This window comes from Oncorhynchus nerka, linkage group LG27 (genome assembly GCF_034236695.1).
Source record: "Oncorhynchus nerka isolate Pitt River linkage group LG27, Oner_Uvic_2.0, whole genome shotgun sequence".
In the NCBI taxonomy this organism is placed as follows: Eukaryota; Metazoa; Chordata; class Actinopteri; order Salmoniformes; family Salmonidae; genus Oncorhynchus; species Oncorhynchus nerka.
Genome location: NC_088422.1, coordinates 99,921,391 through 99,936,597, shown reverse-complemented (window position 1 = coordinate 99,936,597; position 15,207 = coordinate 99,921,391). Strand labels below are relative to the sequence as shown.

General features: G+C 41.3%; 2 protein-coding genes across 2 annotated transcripts in view; one reads left to right on the top strand and one right to left on the bottom strand.

Moving 5' to 3' along the window:
* Positions 1 to 2,971, top strand: part of lsp1b (lymphocyte specific protein 1 b) — a 35,896-nt gene extending 32,925 nt beyond the window's left edge. Inside the window, exon 8 of the mRNA XM_065012451.1 lies at positions 2,595 to 2,971. Coding sequence (XP_064868523.1) covers positions 2,595 to 2,620 — 26 coding nt within the window. The 3' untranslated portion in view covers positions 2,621 to 2,971. The remainder of the gene's footprint in view (positions 1 to 2,594) is intronic.
* LOC135565415 (uncharacterized) lies at positions 1,461 to 15,072 on the bottom strand. The gene is made up of 2 exons (XM_065012450.1): positions 13,440 to 15,072; positions 1,461 to 2,339 (listed from the first exon to the last, which is right to left on the bottom strand). Exon 2 carries the CDS (start codon positions 2,317 to 2,319, stop codon positions 1,684 to 1,686), a length of 636 nt encoding a protein of 211 aa, XP_064868522.1. The 5' UTR covers positions 2,320 to 2,339; positions 13,440 to 15,072; the 3' UTR covers positions 1,461 to 1,683.
* Between the last annotated feature and the right edge of the window lie 135 nt (positions 15,073 to 15,207).

Below are 15,207 nucleotides of genomic sequence, written 5' to 3'. Positions count from 1 at the left end.
AACCAAAGCATGTACATCTTGATAGGAGCTGAATGCAGAAGATATCGTAGCCAGAGACCGTTCCATGTTGGTTGTTATTCCATTAGTCTGAGTTGTACTTCTTTCAACACTGGTCAGACCTTGTAAATGTTTGTCAGAGTTAGATCCTATTGGTTTTAGTGCTTCTGCTGCAGCTGAGGGAATATTGCTTGTAGTGGTAACAGGCATTGAATGAGGAGATTTGACTCTACTGTTAACAGGTATTGCTGAGGGTGTTTGGGCTGTACTGGTTATATGTCTTGCTGAGGGTGTTTGGGCTGTACTGGTTATATGTATTGCTGAGGGAGATTTAACTCTACTGTTAACAGGTATTGCTGAGGGAGATTTAACTCTACTGTTAACAGGTTATTGCTGAGGGTGTTTGGGCTGTACTGGTTATATGTATTGCTGAGGGTGTTTGGGCTGTACTGGTTATAGGTCTTGCTGAGGGTGTTTGGGCTGTACTGGTTATATGTCTTGCTGAGGGTGTTTGGGCTGTACTGGTTATAGGTATTGCTGAGGGTGTTTGGGCTGTACTGGTTATATGTCTTGCTGAGGGTGTTTGGGCTGTACTGGTTATAGGTATTGCTGAGGGTGTTTGGGCTGTACTGGTTATAGTTATTGCTGAGGGTGTTTGGGCTGTACTGGTTATATGTCTTGCTGAGGGTGTTTGGGCTGTACTGGTTATAGGTATTGCTGAGGGAGATTTAACTCTACTGTTAACAGGTATTGCTGAGGGTGTTTGGGCTGTACTGGTTATAGCCATTGGTGACTTGAATCTCTGTGTGACGTGTACATCCTGACAGGAGCTGAACATAGAAGATAAATTAGCCATAGATCCTCCCATGGTAGTTGTAATTCCATTATTCTGGAATATGTCTGTATCTGAACGAGATCCAATTGGTTTCAGTTGTTCGGTTGCTGCTGAGAGAGTACTGGTAACAGTCATTGGTGACTTGTATTTCTCTGTCTCTGTGTTTACGACCGAGGCGTGCACATCCCGAGAGGAGAAGAAGACTGGACTTGCAGCGAACAGGAGTGGATTGGCTTTCGATATCTCAAAAACAGGTGTCAGTCTTCCCATTGTGGGATGGTGTGAGGGTGTTTTCGATCTTCCAGAAGGGGTCTTTGCCACGGAAACTTTATATGGGATAGCCGGCTCACTTTGATGACAAGTCAGTGGTGATTTCTCCCTGTGTATCGTGGACAGCGATGCTCCTTGATACAATATATTCACTCCTGTTATGTCTGGAAGTGCAGGCTTGGAGATTTCGTAAAACGTTGCCTTGGACGTGTAAATCATTGTTTGTGGGATGACGTCAGACGGTTTGACTTTACGGGAATCAGCTTGATTTATTTGTGTGCTGACCGCCTTAGAAGCCACTTTGCTCATAATGTGATCTTCAGAACCAAGGTTATTAGTGAGCAAAGCTGGTGTGGTCTTTGGAGCCTCATCCTTTGGCTTACTGGGTGTCGTCACCTGATGGGTTGAGGTCAGAGGTTGTGTCTGAAGGGTTGGCACTGACATCAGTACTGGAGCAGGAAGTGGGATTGGACCTTGGACCTGAGCTGGTAATTTTGCCAGACCCGGATCCAGGCTCACACCACTAGGTACTGGTGAGGAAAGAGTCATAACATGAGTTGATATCTTAGGGGAACATGGAGTTAGGGAGTTGACTGTGGTACACTGGGGACTGAGTCTGGAGCTACTGTAGCCGTGGCCACCGACCCAGACAAATTCAGTGCTACAGATGAATACAAGTCATACAGATTAACTACTGGGCCTTGTGAGAACTCAGGTACGGGTGGGGGTGGGGGTGGCGGAGGCGAGGGTGGCATCATGCTTTCTGCGTCGTCATCGTCAAACATAAACGACGAGCACTCAAAGAGGGGCGCCACCTGGTTCTCTGATGTCTGCATGGGAGCGGTGTAGTCCAGTAGGGGGGGAAAGACCCCTGTCTGGCCGTAAGGATTGTTACCATATGGACCACTGGGGCGGAACAAGAACGGAGAGGGGGGGTGTGGATCATACAGAGGCCTAATGGGGAAACTGAAGTCCGGTGACCGGGGAGGAGTCGAGTGTGTGTCGCTGTGCTCGAGGTCCGAAGCTTCGTGTACGGGGGACAGACAGGAGCGGAAGGGGATGGGAGTCTGGGAGGGTCGGGCTTTCTTCTTGGCACTCTTCTTGATGAGTTTCTGCAGCCGGGCATTGGCCTTGTCTGGTTTGGGCAGCAGGGGAGGGGGAGGCTGGGAGGGGTCGGGAAGGTCCGGCTGGAGTCCATTGCTGTACCTGACTGCCATCAGCGTTTCATTTTAACCCCCTGAAAAGACAAAACAAAGACAAAACATCAAGGGGCAAGAATTCAATGACAAAATGATATATTTATTTGACATAAATCTACCAAAACATTAACCCACGTCTTGAATTTTTTTGTGAGCTTCTATTAAGACAAAATTCATTACAAACTGAAAACATTTGACACAAACAGAAGATGCCATGTACTAGTTAGTGTGTTACTGTAATGAATATAAATGAATCATTGACATCCCTCTTCTCTTCCTGGTTTGATTTTCAGCTGGACAATGCCTTGAGGAATTGTGAAGAACAGACGTTGGACTGTGATTATTTCGACGATCACTTCACATCATATTTATCATTCATTTCATTTAGCCGACATTTTCCTCTTAAAAACTACGTTTAGATCAACATGTCTGAAGCATATGCAGTATGTTATGTGTACCAGTTGATTTTCTCTATAGCAACACACTGCCAACCTGGTATAAAATGATTCACAAACGGTCAAAAATATACAATTATGCAAAAATATTCATGTTTGTACTTGTTTATTTTGGACAATCTTATCCATGATGTATTTTAGTGAATAATGTGTTTTCATTTACTATTTGTTAACTTTAATTAAAAAATAAAAATAAAGTAAATGAATGAGGTAAATGTGCCATTGTGTGATATAACTTATTAACAGTATTTAAACAGTCAAGTCCTATTTCTGTGGTTCTATCAATCTCTTTGTTGTTTCCATTAGTGGGTGAGGTCATGGTATACTGATCCTGTGGTCTGCGCATGTTGTTTCAGTAATGTGGGCCAGCCCTCACAGCTGTCCTGCTCTTTATTTAACCACTGCTAACGGCTCTATGAAAACTGCTTTAGATAGATTTGGCATCCCATGACAACCGGCTCGTTAAAAATACGTTCTTAAAGGGCTTCGGTATCCTGGGGGTACTGGGTAACTTTATAAAACCTCAATAGTTGCAATAGACAATAGAAGTCCCTTTAAAAGGATTATAATATGTGAGGCAAGTATAAACATGTCTCCATATAAAGTTTATATATTTAGGTAAAACCTTGTCAGGTGTTCTACGGAAATATTGTTACCTAATGCGACTTGTTTGTTGGTTTCTTACTGGTTAAAAGTAATGGTTAAAAGTAATCATATTACATAACCATGCTAATCCGGATCACCACTCTAATCCGGATTAACCATGCTAATCTGGGTCAACCATGCTAATCTGGATCAACCACGCTAATCTGGATCAACCACTCTAATCCGGAGCACCACTCTAATCGGATCAACCACACTAATCTGGATCAACCACTCTATTCCGGATCACCACTCTAATCCGGATCAAACACGCTAATCTGGATCAACCACGCTAATTTGGATCAACCATGCTAATCTGGATCAGGCACGGGTACAGATAGAGTCCTAGTGGTGCTGTAGCACCAGCCCTTTTGCCCTACTATGAACAAACAGCCTGGCCTCAGAGTGAGACGAAATACACTTGACCTATTTCTGAGCACCTCCAAGACGTATGATACCTACTAATGGTGTAGTTACTTGAGACAGAAACACATGTTGGGAGGTTGGTCGGGGAGGATGGGTTGATGTTCTCCGCGACAGTCTAGCAATCCAAATGCATGTTTTGAGTTGCGTCAGCTACAACTGTGGCATTTTAGCTAATCCCAACCCTTATTCTAAACTTAACCCGACTCATCTATCCTTTGTCGGTTTTAGTTCTCCTAACCTATGTCATTAGTTACCGCCAAGGTAAATTCTCCCCATAATTCTCCTTATCCATAATTATCAGTAGCAACAAGCAACTGGTCACAGATAACGACGTGCAATACTACAGTATACATCCTCTAAGATGTTATAAATGTCAACCAATTCGTATGATATTGTTGATTACTGCTGTTTTTTTTTAAAAACTATTTTCTCTCTTATAACTAGCTGATTCATCTAGACTACATTAGAGGTGATCAGATTATATATCTAACTAGCTGATTCATCTGGACTACATTAGAGGTGATCAGATTATATATCTAACTAGTTGATTCATCTGGACTACATTAGAGGTGATCAGATTATATATCTAACTAGCTGATTCATCTAGACTACATTAGAGGTGATCAGATTATATATCTAACTAGCTGATTCATCTGGACTACATTAGAGATGATCAGATGATATATCTAACTAGCTGATTCATCTAGACTACATTAGAGGTGATCAGATTATATATCTAACTAGTTGATTCATCTAGACTACATTAGAGGTGATCAGATTATATATCTAACTAGTTGATTCATCTAGACTACATTAGAGGTGATCAGATTATATATCTAACTAGCTGATTCATCTAGACTACATTAGAGGTGATCAGATTATATATCTAACTAGCTGATTCATCTGGACTACATTAGAGGTGATCAGATTATATATCTAACTAGCTGATTCATCTAGACTACATTAGAGGTGATCAGATTATATATCTAACTAGCTGATTCATCTGGACTACATTAGAGGTGATCAGATTATATATCTAACTAGCTGATTCATCTAGACTACATTAGAGGTGATCAGATTATATATCTAACTAGCTGATTCATCTGGACTACATTAGAGATTATCAGATTATATATCTAACTAGCTGATTCATCTAGACTACATTAGAGATTATCAGATTATATATCTAACTAGTTGATTCATCTGGACTACATTAGAGGTGATCAGATTATATATCTAACTAGCTGATTCATCTGGACTACATTAGAGGTGATCAGATTATATATCTAACTAGCTGATTCATCTGGACTACATTAGAGGTGATCAGATTATATATCTAACTAGCTGATTCATCTAGACTACATTAGAGGTGATCAGATTATATATCTAACTAGCTGATTCATCTGGACTACATTAGAGATTATCAGATTATATATCTAACTAGCTGATTCATCTAGACTACATTAGAGATTATCAGATTATATATCTAACTAGTTGATTCATCTGGACTACATTAGAGGTGATCAGATTATATATCTAACTAGCTGATTCATCTAGACTACATTAGAGGTGATCAGATTATATATCTAACTAGCTGATTCATCTAGACTACATTAGAGATTATCAGATTATATATCTAACTAGCTGATTCATCTAGACTACATTAGAGATGATCAGATGATATATCTAACTAGCTGATTCATCTAGACTACATTAGAGGTGATCAGATTATATATCTAACTAGCTGATTCATCTGGACTACATTAGAGGTGATCAGATTATATATCTAACTAGTTGATTCATCTGGACTACATTAGAGGTGATCAGATTATATATCTAACTAGCTGATTCATCTAGACTACATTAGAGATTATCAGATTATATATCTAACTAGCTGATTCATCTAGACTACATTAGAGATGATCAGATGATATATCTAACTAGCTGATTCATCTAGACTACATTAGAGATGATCAGATGATATATCTAACTAGCTGATTCATCTAGACTACATTAGAGGTGATCAGATTATATATCTAACTAGTTGATTCATCTGGACTACATTAGAGATGATCAGATGATATATCTAACTAGCTGATTCATCTGGACTACATTAGAGATGATCAGATTATATATCTAACTAGCTGATTCATCTAGACTACATTAGAGATGATCAGATGATATATCTAACTAGTTGATTCATCTGGACTACATTAGAGGTGATCAGATTATATATCTAACTAGCTGATTCATCTGGACTACATTAGAGATGATCAGATGATATATCTAACTAGTTGATTCATCTGGACTACATTAGAGGTGATCAGATTATATATCTAACTAGCTGATTCATCTGGACTACATTAGAGATGATCAGATGATATATCTAACTAGTTGATTCATCTGGACTACATTAGAGGTGATCAGATTATATATCTAACTAGCTGATTCATCTGGACTACATTAGAGATGATCAGATGATATATCTAACTAGTTGATTCATCTGGACTACATTAGAGGTGATCAGATTATATATCTAACTAGCTGATTCATCTGGACTACATTAGAGATGATCAGATGATATATCTAACTAGTTGATTCATCTGGACTACATTAGAGGTGATCAGATTATATATCTAACTAGCTGATTCATCTGGACTACATTAGAGATGATCAGATGATATATCTAACTAGTTGATTCATCTGGACTACATTAGAGGTGATCAGATTATATATCTAACTAGCTGATTCATCTGGACTACATTAGAGATGATCAGATTATATATCTAACTAGCTGATTCATCTGGACTACATTAGAGATGATCAGATGATATATCTAACTAGTTGATTCATCTGGACTACATTAGAGGTGATCAGATTATATATCTAACTAGCTGATTCATCTAGACTACATTAGAGATGATCAGATGATATATCTAACTAGTTGATTCATCTGGACTACATTAGAGGTGATCAGATTATATATCTAACTAGCTGATTCATCTGGACTACATTAGAGGTGATCAGATTATATATCTAACTAGCTGATTCATCTGGACTACATTAGAGGTGATCAGATTATATATCTAACTAGCTGATTCATCTGGACTACATTAGAGGTCATCAGATTATATATCTAACTAGCTGATTCATCTGGACTACATTAGAGGTGATCAGATTATATATCTAACTAGCTGATTCATCTGGACTACATTAGAGGTGATCAGATTATATATCTAACTAGCTGATTCATCTGGACTACATTAGAGGTGATCAGATTATATATCTAACTAGCTGATTCATCTGGACTACATTAGAGGTGATCAGATTATATATCTAACTAGCTGATTCATCTAGACTACATTAGAGGTGATCAGATTATATATCTAACTAGCTGATTCATCTAGACTACATTAGAGGTGATCAGATTATATATCTAACTAGCTGATTCATCTGGACTACATTAGAGGTGATCAGATTATATATCTAACTAGCTGATTCATCTAGACTACATTAGAGATTATCAGATTATATATCTAACTAGCTGATTCATCTGGACTACATTAGAGGTGATCAGATTATATATCTAACTAGCTGATTCATCTGGACTACATTAGAGGTGATCAGATTATATATCTAACTAGCTGATTCATCTGGACTACATTAGAGGTGATCAGATTATATATCTAACTAGCTGATTCATCTAGACTACATTAGAGATTATCAGATTATATATCTAACTAGCTGATTCATCTAGACTACATTAGAGATTATCAGATTATATATCTAACTAGCTGATTCATCTAGACTACATTAGAGGTGATCAGATTATATATCTAACTAGCTGATTCATCTGGACTACATTAGAGGTGATCAGATTATATATCTAACTAGCTGGATTCATCTAGACTACATTAGAGATTATCAGATTATATATCTAACTAGCTGATTCATCTAGACTACATTAGAGATTATCAGATTATATATCTAACTAGCTGATTCATCTAGACTACATTAGAGGTGATCAGATTATATATCTAACTAGCTGATTCATCTGGACTACATTAGAGGTGATCAGATTATATATCTAACTAGCTGGATTCATCTAGACTACATTAGAGATTATCAGATTATATATCTAACTATCTGATTCATCTAGACTACATTAGAGGTGATCAGATTATATATCTAACTAGCTGATTCATCTGGACTACATTAGAGGTGATCAGATTATATATCTAACTAGCTGATTCATCTAGGCTACATAAGAGATGATCAGATGGTATAACTAACTAGCTGATTCATATAGCCTACATTAGAGATGATCAGGTGACATACCTAACTATCTGATTCATCTAGACTACATTAGAGGTGATCAGATTATATATCTAACTAGCTGATTCATATAGCCTACATTAGAGATGATCAGGTGACATACCTAACTATCTGATTCATCTAGGCTACATTAGAGATGATCAGGTGACATACCTAACTATCTGATTCATCTAGGCTCCATTAGAGATGATCAGGTGACATACCTAACTATCTGATTCATCTAGGCTCCATTAGAGATGATCAGGTGACATACCTAACTATCTGATTCATCTAGACTACATTAGAGATGATCAGGTGACATACCTAACTATCTGATTCATCTAGGCTCCATTAGAGATGATCAGGTGACATACCTAACTATCTGATTCATCTAGGCTACATTAGAGATGATCAGGTGACATACCTAACTATCTGATTCATCTAGGCTACATTAGAGATGATCAGATGACATACCTAACTATCTGATTCATCTAGGCTCCATTAGAGATGATCAGGTGACATACCTAACTATCTGATTCATCTAGGCTCCATTAGAGATGATCAGGTGACATACCTAACTATCTGATTCATCTAGGCTACATTAGAGATGATCAGGTGACATACCTAACTATCTGATTCATCTAGGCTCCATTAGAGATGATCAGGTGACATACCTAACTATCTGATTCATCTAGGCTACATTAGAGATGATCAGGTGACATACCTAACTATCTGATTCATCTAGGCTACATTAGAGATGATCAGGTGACATACCTAACTATCTGATTCATCTAGGCTACATTCTGATTCATCTAGGCTACAGATTAGAGATGATCAGATGACATATCTAACTATCTGATTCATCTAGGCTACATTAGAGATGATCAGATGACATACCTAACTATCTGATTCATCTAGGCTACATTAGAGATGATCAGATGACATACCTAACTATCTGATTCATCTAGGCTACATTAGAGATGATCAGATGACATACCTAACTATCTGATTCATCTAGGCTACATTAGAGATGATCAGGTGACATACCTAACTATCTGATTCATCTAGGCTACATTAGAGATGATCAGATTATATATCTAACTAGCTGATTTTTTATTTTATTTTTTTATTTCACCTTTATTTAACCAGGTAGGCAAGTTGAGAACAAGTTCTCATTTACAATTGCGACCTGGCCAAGATAAAGCAAAGCAGTTCGACAGATACAACGACACAGAGTTACACATGGAGTAAAACAAACATACAGTCAATAATACAGTATAAACAAGTCTGTATACAACGTGAGCAAATGAGGAGAGAAGGGAGGTAAAGGCAAAAAAGGCCATGGTGGCAAAGTAAATACAATATAGCAAGTAAAACACTGGAATGGTAGTTTTGCAATGGAAGAATGTGCAAAGTAGAAATAAAAATAATGGGGTGCAAAGGAGCAAAATAAATAAATAAATTAAATACAGTTGGGAAAGAGGTAGTTGTTTGGGATAAATTATAGGTGGGCTATGTACAGGTGCAGTAATCTGTAAGATGCTCTGACAGTTGGTCTCCATCATTGGGAAACGGAAACCATATGGAACTACCCAGAATATGTTGTGTTTGTGTCTGAATTTAAAATGGATTCAGTTGAGATCGTGTGTCACTGATCTACCACGATATGCCATAATGTGAAAGTGGAATATTGTTTGATGAACATTTTTTAAATGAATTAAAAATTAAAAGCTGAAATGTCTTTAGTCAATAAGTATCCCTTCGTTATGGAAAAGCCTAAATAAGTTCAGAAGGAAAAATGTGGTTCATAAAATGTCTAATAATTTGCATGGACTCATTCCGTGTTCAGTAACAGTGGTTAACATTCTTTATTAATGACTACCCCATATCTGTACACCAGATATACAATAATTTTTAAGTTCCCTCAATTGAGTGGTGAATTTGACACAGACTCAACCGCAAAGACCAGGTAAGTTTTCAATGCCTCGCAAAGAAGGGCACCAACACTTTCAGCTTGGTGAATGATCAATTAGGCTTCGGATGGTGCATCAATACACCCAGTCACTACAAAGATACAGGCATCTTTCTTAACTCAGTTGCCAGAGAGGATGGAAACTGCTCAGGCATTTCACCATGAGGCCAATGGTGACTTTAAAACAGTTAGAGTTTAATGGCTGTGATAGGAGAAAACTGAAGATGGATCAACAACATTGTAGTTACTCCACAAGCCTAGGGTTGCCTAGTGGTTAGAGCGTTGGACTAGTAACCGAAAGGTTGCAAGTTCATATCCCCGAGCTGACAAGGTACAAATCTGTCGTTCTGCCCCTGAACAGGTAGTTAACCCACTGTTCCTAGGCCGTCATTGAAAATAAGAATTTGTTCTTATTAACTGACTTGCCTAGTTAAATAAAGGTACAATTAAAAAAATTAAAAACCTAAATGACAGAGTGAAAAAAGGAAGCTTGTACAGAATACAAATATTCCAAAACGTGCATCCTGTTTACAACAAGGCACTTAAGTAATACTGCAAAAACTCCTGAATACAAAGTGTTATGTTTGGGGAAAATCCAATACACCACATCACGGAGTACCACTCTTCATATTCTCAAGCATGGTGGTGGTTGCATCAGGTTATGGGTATGCTTGTTATGTGCAAGGACTTTGTTAAGGACTAAGGAGTGTCTTAGGATAAAAAGAAACAGAATACAGCTAATCACAGCTAATATCCCAGAGGAAAACCTGGTTTAGTCTGCTTTCCAACAGACACTGAGGAATGAATTAATCTTTCAGCAGGACAATAACCTAAAATACAAGGCCAAATCTACACTTGAAATTGCTTACCAAGATGACATTGAATGTCCTGAGTAGCCTGGTTACAGTTTTGACTCAAATCGTGTACGGTAAGACTTGAAAATGGCAATGATTAACCATCACCTTGACAGAGCTTGAAGAACTTTAAAAAGAACTACGGGCAAATATTGTTCATGGGGGCAGAAAAAGTCCACGCTCATAAAATAAATAGTTTGTATATGTCTATTCTGAAATAAAGCCTGTCCTCCATTTGCACAGCCATGTTCCGTATGATACAGTAGCACGATGTGCTTGTTACAGGGAAAGGAAGGGTTTTGTTTCCTAAACACCCGGGGCTCTAATATAGGTCTGGCTGCCTCTTGGGACACTGGGAAAAGGTCCAGGGCCTAATTTTAGTCTGAGGTAAGAGAGGGGGAAGGTATCGTGAGACACCAGACACCTGTTCTCTGCAGTTATCTGTCCTACAGGCAGTGAATCAATCCCCCTGTGCTTTGTGAACCAATGGGTACGTTTCAGGTCGTCTTTTATTCAGTCACACTGTTCAGATGATAAGATCTCACAACGTCAGGAGATGTCTTAAATGTCCCAGGAACCAAATGAATAGGATTTGTCAGTCTTCTGAGATGCAATAAAGCTGACCTGGAACGCAGCCATTACTAGGCCACAGCTTCTGTAGGCCACAGCCAGGCCACCGCATGGGAAGACCTCAATTGCATACTCAATTGTCTACTCCTCACGTCCTCTCTCCTCGTCGAGTTCTCAAAATCCATTGGATTTGAAAGTCAGAGGTTCCTCCCCTCCAACCTTCTCCAATGGGTTTTGAGAAAGAGGTGAGGAGAGAGGACGTGAGGAGGTGAGGAGAGAGGACGTGAGGAGTATACAACTGTGATTCTCCCCATGACAACATGATCTACCAAACGGGACCACAGACCCTACCGGTTTTCATATTTTGGGGTGGGATACCTTCTAATCTGTGGAGATGATTTTCCAGACTTTATGTTAGGTTTAAAATAACAAAACAAAACAATGTGGTTCCACAAAGGTTCTCTGGAAAATGTTTAACTGGAAAATGTTTAACTGGAAAATGTTTAACTGGAAAATGTTTAACTGGACATTTGTTGTTAATGTTCTCAGAATGTCAATTGGACCGTTTCTACCAAATGTAACCCATTGAACTTACTACAGCCCCTACAGCCCTACAGCCTTACAGCCCATACAGCCCCTACAGCCCCTACTGCCCCTACAGCCCCTACAGCCCCTACAGCCCCTACAGCCCCTACAGCCCCTACAGCCCCTACAGCCCCTACAGCTCCTACAGCCCCTACAGCTCCTACAGCCCCTACAGCCCCTACAGCCCCTACAGCCCCTACAGCCCCTACAGCCCTACAGCCCCTACAGCCCCTACAGCCCCTACAGCCCTACAGCCCCTACAGCCCTACAGCCCCTACAGCCCTACAGCCCTACAGCCCCTACAGCTACAGCCCCTACACAGCCCCTACAGCCCCTACAGCCCCTACAGCCCCTACAGCCCCTACAGCCCCTACAGCCCCTACAGCCCCTACAGCCCCTACAGCCCCTACAGCCCAGCTACAGCCCCTACAGCCCCTACCCCTACAGCCCCTACAGCCCCTACAGCCCCTACAGCCCTACCCCCCCTACATCCCCTACAGCCCCTACAGCCCCTACAGCCCTACAGCCCCACCCCCTACAGCTCCTACAGCTCCTACAGCCCCATACCTTAAACCCAATGCTCAATACATGAGAAGAGGTCACCCTTTTTAAAGCCTGGGGGTTAGACTGGGAGGCCTCCGAATCACAGGCTCCAGAGAGGAAAGTGTAAGATTAACTTCGCACTGTCCTCTGACCTCAAGTTAAGCTCCTTTACTTTAGAACAGTGAAAATGAATCAACCACAAGTAAAAACAGAGATAAACGATGCCAAGTGACGATCGGAAAACAAAGTAGTATTTACGTCGGAATGTCTATGTCCACAATCACACTGTTTTTTTTGTCGACACAATTAAGTTTAGTCAAATTTGCCGCCAGTTTATTAATGTAGCAGTTGACTATTTTTGGCTTGTTACACTGTCAAACGAAGAATAATTCCCTTTTACAGGCAAATACTGACACTGTACACAGAAAACATCTCCAAATATCACAACGTTCATTAGAATCTATCTTTATTTCTTCAGAAGTACATTTTCAAGTCCAGTGATATAACAGAGATTGTGTTGCTAGGCAGATATCATTCATCTGTTCATTAGTGATGCAAAACGTGCAACATGTTGAAGTGTAGGTCTACAAATACAAACTTTTTGTTGTTTAACTGATCATATTCATGGCTTTTTGAGAGGTTCAAATGCATTTCCGGGGAGCAAATCCCCAACAGATGTAGTTGGCCTACTCCCCGTCCATGCAAATCAACACATAACAGGACAGTAACATGATCTAGCCAATCACACGGACAGACACTGAATTACATTGTGTTTACCTTAGGGATTCCTAGTTCGGGGCAAACTCTCTGGCTGGCCTTGGCTGCTATAATCCCAGACTGGAGTGTAACCTCACAGAGGCAGGGTCATCTTGGACTGAGTGAGCTGAACCCTGTCTACCATAGCGGGGCAACGATCTCCCGTCGGCAACCACTCCAAAAATAAAACCCTGATGCACCCAGTACCTGTTCCACTGTGACAGCAGAACTGCAGCCAGCGCAGCACCGAGGCAGGACCATGACAGCTACAGAGCTACCTGTACTGAGGCAGGACCATGACAGCTACAGAGCTACCTGTACTGAGGCAGGACCATGACAGCTACAGAGCTACCTGTACCGAGGCAGGACCATGACAGCTACAGAGCTACCTGTACCGAGGCAGGACCATGACAGCTACAGAGCTACCTGTACCGTGGCAGGACCATGACAGCTACAGAGCTACCTGTACCGAGGCAGGACCATGACAGCTACAGAGCTATCTGTAACGAGGCAGGACCATGACAGCTACAGAGCTACCTGTACCGAGGCAGGACCATGACAGCTACAGAGCTACCTGTACCGAGGCAGGACCATGACAGCTACAGAGCTACCTGTACCGAGGCAGGACCATGACAGCTACAGAGCTACCTGTACAGAGGCAGGACCATGACAGCTACAGAGCTACCTGTACCGAGGCAGGACCATAACAGCTACAGAGCTACCTGTACCGAGGCAGGACCATGACAGCTACAGAGCTACCTGTACCGAGGCAGGACCATGACAGCTACAGAGCTACCTGTAGGGAGGCAGGGTGTTTCCACAACCACAGAGCTGTCTGTACCCAGGAAGGCAGGGAGTTTCCACAACCACAGAGCTTTCTGTACCCAGGAAGGCAGGGAGTTTCCACAACCACAGAGCTGTCTGTACCCAGGAAGGCAGGGAGTTTCCACAACCACAGAGCTGTCTGTACCCAGGAAGGCAGGGAGTTTCCACAACCACAGAGCTGTCTGTACCGAGGCAGGGAGGGGGATTCCAAACCACCTGAGATATATTACCAGGCCACGCCCTGCAGAAAGAACCTGCTGATCTACTCTGAGTATGACCTGATCTGGACTGTTCCTGTTCCTGTTCCTGTTCCTGTTCCTGCTCCTGTTCCTGCTCCTGCTCCTGTTCCTGCTCCTGTTTCTGTTCCTGTTCCTGCTCCTGTTCCTGCTCCTGTTCCTTCTCCTGCTCCTGTTCCTGCTCCTGTTTTTGCTCCTTTTTGCTCCTGCTCCTGCTCCTGCTCCTGCTCAGCTGCTCCTGTTCCTGCTCCTGCTCCTATTCTGCTGCTCCTGTTCCTGCTCCTGGCTCCTGCTCCTGCTCCTGTTCCTGTTCCTGCTCCTGTTCCTGTTCCTGTTCCAGCTCCTGTTCCTGTTCCTGTTCCTGCTCCTGTTTTAGCTCATTTTCCTGCTCCTGTTCTTGCTCCTGTTCCTGTTGCTGTTCCTGCTCCTGCTCCTGCTCCTGCTCCTGTCCCTGTTCCTGTTCCTGTTCCTGTTCCTGTTCCTTCTCCTGCTCCTGCTCTGCTGCTCCTGTTCCTTCTCCTGCTCCTGTTCTGCTGTTCCTGTTCCTGTTCCTGTTCTTGTTCCTGCTCCTGTTCTGCTGCTCCTACACAACAACCCCTAGAGGCAGACATATGATAGGCCGGCATGTCGGTGGGTGTGGTGTTGTGTAGAGAGGAAGGAGGGAGTTCCATATGATAGGCCGGCATGTCAGTGGGTGTGGTGTTGAGTAGAGAGGAAGGAGGGAGTTC

Excerpts from the sequence above, each read along its gene's own strand:
- LOC135565415 (XM_065012450.1), bottom strand. The coding sequence starts at position 2,319 with ATGGCAGTCAGGTACAGCAATGGACTCCAGCCGGACCTTCCCGACCCC.